Source organism: Elephas maximus, chromosome 20 (assembly GCF_024166365.1).
Source record: "Elephas maximus indicus isolate mEleMax1 chromosome 20, mEleMax1 primary haplotype, whole genome shotgun sequence".
In the NCBI taxonomy this organism is placed as follows: Eukaryota; Metazoa; Chordata; class Mammalia; order Proboscidea; family Elephantidae; genus Elephas; species Elephas maximus.
The window spans coordinates 77,552,636-77,560,980 of record NC_064838.1 but is presented as its reverse complement, the minus strand read 5'-3'; the positions used below and the strand labels follow the sequence as shown (position 1 = coordinate 77,560,980).

Below are 8,345 nucleotides of genomic sequence, written 5' to 3'. Positions count from 1 at the left end.
CAAACAACAAGCAAAAAAGAAGAGGAGTAGCAATATTAATTTCAGACAAAAAAGACTTTAGACTTAAATCCGCCACAAAGGATAAAGAAGGACACTATACAATGATAAAAGGGACAATTGATCAGGAAGACATAACCATATTAAATACTTACGCACCTAATGACAGGGCTGCAAGATACATAAATCAAATTTTAACAGAATTGAAAAGTGAGATAGACACCTCCACATATATAGTAGGAGACTTCAACACACCACTTTCGGAGAAGGACAGGACATCCAGTAAGAAGCTCAATAGAGACACGGAAGACCTCCTTACAACAATCAACCAACTTGACCTCATTGACTTATACAGAACTCTCCACCCAACTGCTGCAAAATATACTTTTTTTTCTAGCGCACATGGAACATTCTCTAGAATAGACCACATATTAGGGCATAAAACAAATCTTTCCAGAATCCAAAACATCGAAGTATTACAAAGCATCTTCTCAGACCACAAGGCAATGAAGCTAGAAATCAATAACAGAAAAACTAGGGAAAAGAAATCAAATACTTGGAAAATGAACAATACCCTCCTGAAAAAAGACTGGGTTATAGAAGACATCAAGGAGGGAATAAGGAAATTCTTAGAAAGCAACGAGAATGAAAATACTTCCTATCAAAACCTCTGGGACACAGCAAAAGCAGTGCTCAGAGGCCAATTTATATCGATAAATGCACACATACAAAAAGAAGAAAGAGCCAAAATCAGAGAACTGTCCCTACAACTTGAACAAATAGAAAGTGAGCAACAAAAGAATCCATCAGGCACCAGAAGAAAACAAATAATAAAAATTAGAGCTGAACTAAATGAATTAGAGAACAGAAAAACAATTGAAAGAATTAACAAAGCCAAAAGCTGGTTCTTTGAAAAAATTAACAAAATTGATAAACCATTGGCTAGACTGACTAAAGAAAAACAGGAAAGGAAACTAATAACCCGAATAAGAAACGAGAAGGACCACATCACAACAGAACCAAATGAAATCAAAAGAATCATATCAGATTACTACATAAAATTGTACTCTAAGAAATTTGAAAACCTAGAAGAAATGGATAAATTCTTGGAACAATACTACCTACCTAAACTAACACATTCAGAAGTAGAACAACTAAATAGACCCATAACAAAAAAAGAGATTGAAACGGTAATCAAAAAACTCCCAACAAAAAAAGTCCTGGCCCAGATGGCTTCACTGCAGAGTTCTACCAAACCTTCAGAGAAGACTTAACACCATTACCATTGAAGGTATTTCAAAGTATAGAAAAAGACGGAATACTACCCAACTCATTCTATGAAGCTACCATCTCCCTGATACCAAAACCAGGTAAAGACATTACAAAAAAAGAAAATTTTAGACCTATATCCCTCATGAACATAGATGCAAAAATCCTTAACAAAATTCTAGCCAATAGAATCCAACAACACATCAAAAAAATAATACACCCTGATCAAGTGGGATTTATACCAGGTATGCAAGGCTGGTTTAATATCAGAAAAACCATTAATGTAATCCATCACATAAATAAAACAAAAGACAAAAACCACATGATCTTATCAATAGATGCAGAAAAGGCATTTGACAAAGTTCAACACCCATTTATGATAAAAACTCTAACCAAAATAGGAATTGAAGGAAAATTCCTCAACATAATAAAGGGCATATATGCAAAGCCCACGGCCAATATCACTCTAAATGGAGAGAACCTGAAAGCATTTCCCTTGAGAACGGGAACCAGACAAGGATGCCCTTTATCACCGCTCTTATTCAACATCGTACTTGAAGTCCTAGCCAGGGCAATTAGGCTAGACAAAGAAATAAAGGGTATCCAGATTGGTAAGGAGGAAGTAAAGCTATCACTATTTGCAGATGACATGATCGTATACATGGAAAACCCTAAGAAATCCTCCAGAAAACTACTGAAACTAATAGAAGAGTTTGGAAGAGTCTCAGGATATAAAATAAGCATACAAAAATCACTTGGATTCCTCTACATCAACAAAAAGAACACCGAAGAGGAAATAACCAAATCAATACCATTCACAGTAGCCCCCAAGAAGATAAAATACTTAGGAATAAATCTTACCAAGGATGTAAAAGACCTATACAAAGAAAACTATAAAACTCTGCTACAAGAAATTCAAAAGGACACACTTAAGTGGAAAAACATACCCTGCTCATGGATAGGAAGACTTAACATAGTAAAAATGTCTATTCTACCAAAAGCCATTTATACATACAACACACTTCCAATCCAAATACCAATGTCATACTTTAAGAGAATAGAGAAACAAATCACTAATTTCATATGGAAAGGAAAGAACCCCCAGATAAGCAAAACATTACTGAAAAAGAAGAAGAAAGTGGGAGGCCTCACCCTACCTGATTTCAGAACCTATTATATAGCTACAGTAGTCAAAACAGCCTGGTACTGGTACAACAACAGGCACATAGACCAATGGAACAGAATTGAGAATCGAGATATAAATCCATCCATGTATGAGCAGCTGATATTTCACAAAGGACCAGTGTCAGTCAATTGGGGAAATAATAGTCTTTTTAACAAATGGTGCTGGCATACCTGGATGTCCATTTGCATAAGAATGAAACAGGACCCATACCTCACACCATGCACAAAAACTAACTCCAAGTGGATCAAAGACCTAAACATAAAGACTAAAACGATAAAAATCATGGAAGAAAAAATAGGATCAACCCTAGGAGCCCTAATACAGGGCATAAACAGAATACAAAACATTACCAAAAATGATGAAGAGAAACCGGATAACTGGGAGCTCCTAAAAATCAAACACCTATGCTCATCTAAAGACTTCACCAAAAGAGTAAAAAGACCACCTACAGACTGGGAAAGAATATTCAGCTATGACATCTCCGACCAGCGCCTGATCTCTAAAATCTACATGACTCTGTCAAAACTCAACCACAAAAAGACAAACAACCCAATGAAGAAGTGGGCAAAGGATATGAACACATATTTCACTAAGGAAGATATTCAGGCAGCCAACAGATACATGAGAAAATGCTCTCGATCATTGGCCATTAGAGAAATGCAAATTAAAACTACGATGAGATTCCATCTGACACCAACTAGACTGGCATTAATCCAAAAAACACAAAATAATAAATGTTGGAGAGGCTGCGGAGAGACTGGAACTCTCATACACTGCTGGTGGGAATGTAAAATGGTACAACCACTTTGGAAATCCATCTGGCGTTATCTTAAACAGTTAGAAATAGAACTACCATACAACCCAGAAATCCCACTCCTCGGAATATACCCTAAAGATACAAGACCCTTCACACAAACAGATATATGCACACCCATGTTTATTGCAGCTCTGTTTACAATAACAAAAAGCTGGAAGCAACCAAGATGTCCATCAACGGACGAATGGGTAAATAAATTGCGGTATATTCACACAATGGAATGCTACGGATCGATAAAGAACAGTGACGAATCTCTGAAACATTTCATAACATGGAGGAATCTGGAAGGCATTATGCTGAGCGAAATGAGTCAGTTGCAAAAGGACAAATATTGTATAAGACCACTATTATAAGATCTTGAGTAATAGAAAAAACGGAGAAGAACACATACTTATGTGGTTACAAAGGGGGGAGGGAGGGAGGGAGGGAGAGGGCTTTTTATTGATCAATCTGTAGATGGGAACTGCTTTGGGTGAAGGGAAAGACAACACTCAAAACAAGGAAGCTCAGCCTAATTGGACTGGATTAAAAGTAAAGAGGTTTCCGAGATAAAATGAAAGCTTCAAAGGTCAGCGAAGCAGGGGCTGGGGTCTGGGGAACTTGGTTTGAGGGGACTTCTAAGTCAATGGGCAAAACAATTCTATTATGAAAACACTCTGCATCCCACTTTGAATTGTGGCGCCTGGGGTCCTAAATGCCAACAAGCGGCCATCTAAAATACATTAATTGGTCTCAACCCACTGGGAGCAAAGGCAAAGGAAGAACACCAAGGTCACACGACAACTAAGAACCCAAGAGACAGAAAGAGCCACTTGAACCAGAGACCTACATTATCCTGAGACCAGAAGAACTAGTTGGTGCCCGGACACAATCGATGTCTGCCCTGTCAGGGAACACAACAGACAACTCCTGAGGGAGCAGGAGACCAATGGGATGCAGACCACAAATTCTCATTAAAAGACCACACCTAATGGTATGATTGCGACTAGAGGAATCCCAGAGACAATGCTCCCCAGAACTTCTGATGGCACAGGACAGGAACCATCCCCGAAGACAAATCATCAGGCATGAAAAGGACTGGTCAGTGGGGGGGAGAGAGATACTGATGAAGAGTGAGCTAATTAAATCAGGTGGACACTTCAGAGTGTGCTGGCAACTCTTGACTGGAGGGGGGATGGGAAGATAGAGAGAGAGGGAAGATGGTAAAATTGGCACGAAACGAGAGACTGTAAGGGCTGACTCAATAGGGGGAGAGCAAGTGGGAGAAGGGAGTAAGATGTATGTAAACCTACATGTGACAGACTGATTGGAATGGTAAATGTTCACTTGAAGCTTAATAAAAATTAAAAAAAAAAAAAAAACATGAGCTTCTGCAAAAAAACTGTATTTGAAAATGAGTTAACTATGTAAGAAACACATGCAGCCCTCAAACTTCCCTAGTTATAAATTAAATAAAATTAGATGCATGGCAAATGATAATAATAATGGTATTTATTATTTATAATAAAATACACCTACTCTTCACTTAGTGACTCTCTTAGTTTCTGAAGACTAAATTGTTATGTGAAAATTGGCATTATGCAAAAATGGAGGATTTTTTTTTCTGTTTTCAGACCATCCGTTTTTCCAATATTTTTTGTTTGTTTAGAAAATATAATCATAGAAACAATAACAGCTAAGATTTACTGATGTGCTCATTACTGTGATGGGTCCAGTTATGGGTCATTCCTATGTGGAGAAGTAAGCTTGGAGGAGACAAAGCTGGATAAAGTTGGACTTTGTGACTGGAGGGCCCACAGCTTATCCACTTCACATTCCTCTTGTGCTGCCTCAGAGCTTCCATCATGGAGCCACCTCCAGTGCTCCACTCTCAGCCCTGAGAACACTGAGTTCAGGATTAGAAGGCTGCTCTGCCCTCTGGGCCTGGCAAGTACCCAAACTTCAGGGCTTCTGCGAGGGTGCTGACAGCCTGGCCGCATTCCTGGCCCCAGCAAGATGGATGCTTCAGGCCCAGTTTGGCTCACTTAGGGATGCTATTAAACTCACACGCATTTCTTCCGAAAAATCTCTCCAATGTCTCTTTCTTTCCTCACTTCCCAAACCACAGCAATTTTGAGCTGCAGGGCTTTAGGCTAGATAGGAGCTGAGAACCCCGAACAGGCGCCTGCTGGCTGGGTGCTGCTGGCCTATCTGCCCAGGTCAATGGCCATGAAGAAGGCCGGCTAGCCTGGAAGCCAGACGGGGTGCCCTGCCATCAGGAGGGAACGGAGAGCATGAGGAAGCTGGGCCCAGCTTCCCGGAGGCTACCCGGAGACCCTCCATGAGGAAGGGGACAGTCGTGTTTTTCTGAAGTCTCATTCACATGCTCTGTCGTTATGCAGGACCAGAGTAAATACTGACTGGGTTTAATCAAAGTTACATTTTTATACATCAAAGTTAACGTTTTTATGAAGCAACATTACTACAAGGAAATGACATGAGGATGGAACATAGAATTTTTCATGGGTAAGGAGGGAAAAATGAAAAATTATTGTGAGGAGTGGGTCATATTTCTTGATTACATTGAAGGTTAATTAATATTTGTCATAAGCTGAATAAGAGTTATTGAACAGTATGCTGAGTTTAATTTTCTTATATTTTGTGTAAGTAATGGAAGGGATACAGAAAATAGGGTGCTGATAATGCACACATTTATTTCTCAGTAACAAAGGATTAGTTTAAGAAAATTGAGTCTTGTAAAAGGAAAGTCTTAAAACTAATTTTTAATGAATAATTAGGTAAAAAAAGAAAAGATTAAAGAAAATTTTGACTTGAGAAAATTTGGAGTGGGATATCAACACAGAAAAACTCATGAACAATAGAAAATGACCACTCTTACTGGGGTAAAATAACCCAAACTCTTCCCTGCAAAATAAACTCTAAATAACAGCGTAGACTTCTCAGTATCTCCAGTATCACTACAATCCAAGTTTAATAAGATACACCAAGATTTTCTTTGTTGAATTGATTTTAATAGCATGTCAGTTCATTGCTGAACTTTCAAATCACATTCCTAGAAATGGAGCACAGTGATGGTGGAATTGATTTAAGGGACATATTATTCATGCCCCTTTCTAATTAACAAAATGAAAATGCTTTTCAAAAATGTGAATGAACTAACCATCTTGAATTTATCATATCCACAGATGGAAAGCCAATTAAAAGCAGAAGAATCTAATAATACTACAATTATGGAGTTTGTTCTTGTGGGGTTTTCTGATGTACCCAATTTACAGTGGATTCTCTTGGGGATATTTTTAACCATATATCTGATCATTTTGTTGGGCAATAGCATCATAATACTGATAACAAGAATTGACCCCACTCTCCAGAACCCCATGTATTTTTTCCTTGGCAATTTTTCCTTCTTAGAAATATGTTATGTAACAACCACCATCCCAAGAATGCACAGGGATATTTGGACCCAGAAAGGAAATATTCCTTTTTTGGCCTGTGCTACTCAAATGTCTTTTGTTCTTGTATTTGGAGGCACAGAGTGTTTGCTCCTGACAGTGATGGCCTATGACCACTATGTGGCCATTTGTAACCCCCTGCACTATCCTGTAGTCATGAACCACAGGGTCTGTATCCAGCTGGTGGCTGGCTCCTGGATCAGTGGAATTCCAGTCAAAATTGGGCAAATGTCCCAGATTTTCTCTCTGTCCTTTTGTGGGTCTAACACAATTAACCATTTCTTCTGTGACATCCCCCCAATACTCAAGCTTGCTTGTGGAAACACAATTGTGAATGAGGTGGCGGTCTATATAGTTGCTGTGGTGTTTTTCATGGTTCCATTTCCATTGATTGTTACCTCCTATGGCAAAATTATCTCAAATATCCTGAAATTGTTCTCAGTCAGAGGGAGGGCCAAAGCCTTCTCCACCTGCTCTTCTCACCTGACAGTTGTAGTCTTATTCTATGGAACAGCTGCTATCAATTATTTACAGCCCAATTCAAATCAATCTGAAGGCCTGGGGAAGCTGCTCTCTCTTTTCTATGCCATTTTGACACCTATGATGAATCCCATTATATATAGCCTGAGGAACAAAGATGTCATGGAGGCACTGAAGAAATTACTACCTAAGTTACTAACATGAGGCAATGACTTGAAATAATGGAAAAGAAAAATTGCTTATGTTTGTCATCTAGACACAACAGGAAAAATCATACAGTTTTATTTCTACATTCTACAGTCCTAAATAAAGATAATTAATAGTGTGTTAACAATCTCACATTATGTCAAGGGGCATTTGTTTCATAGAATTAACTGCTTCTGTGTAATCAAACCACAAGTAAACTGAATTGCAAACATCTAATCTTGAGGATCAAGCTTTCCTCTCACTACTAACAGGTAAGGTAAGAGGTTGTCCGAATAAGACATTGAAAGATAATCGAGTGTTTTTTTTTTTTTTATATTTAGGAATTAGGATCATACTTTGTCATAATTTTTTCTTATATTTCCCATTCCTTCAGATGTTTTTGTTTCCTTTCTCTGCCCCTGTGGTTGGATTCAGCCAATGAGAAACACCAATAGTAGTTATGATGGTGGAAGCTTGGGAGAACTTGGGGTTTTCTTTGCTATTTTTCTCTGCTTTTATGCTTTGTTTCTGCTCATACCCTTATAGACTACATAGGCTCCAGGGTGCACTGCATCTATGATCCCATCTCTCGCCATTCTTCGGTAACATTACTTCCGCCCCTCCCCACCCCTTTTAGTTTCAGGCCTTGGTTTCATAATATCTAACTACAATTGCAAGATTCAGGTCTTTGGGTAATCTAACCATACCCATGTAAATAGACCTTTCATTAAAGTATTTTTATTGTAACCATCTGGAATGAATTCTGTATCCTGCCGGACCCCCACTAGTACATCATTCTTTCATTTTATTCTTGCAAACCTCTTGGGCAGTGATTTTTTTTTCCTTTGGGAAAGAAAAACAAAATACTAACCTTTCGACACTGTAAAATGATTCAATGAAGACTAATCTTATAGAAATAAAAATACTTGTGCAAAAAAGACTATTACAAATGTGCATA

The 8,345-nt window shown here is 38.4% G+C and overlaps 1 protein-coding gene across 1 annotated transcript; it reads left to right on the top strand.

Annotated features, from left to right (window-relative positions):
• Positions 1-6,469: 6,469 nt before the first annotated feature.
• On the top strand, positions 6,470-7,405 carry LOC126064309 (olfactory receptor 10AG1-like). The gene has a single exon (XM_049863198.1). The coding sequence runs from the start codon at positions 6,500-6,502 to the stop codon at positions 7,403-7,405; it is 906 nt and encodes a 301-aa protein (XP_049719155.1). The 5' UTR covers positions 6,470-6,499.
• The last annotated feature ends 940 nt before the right edge of the window (positions 7,406-8,345 follow it).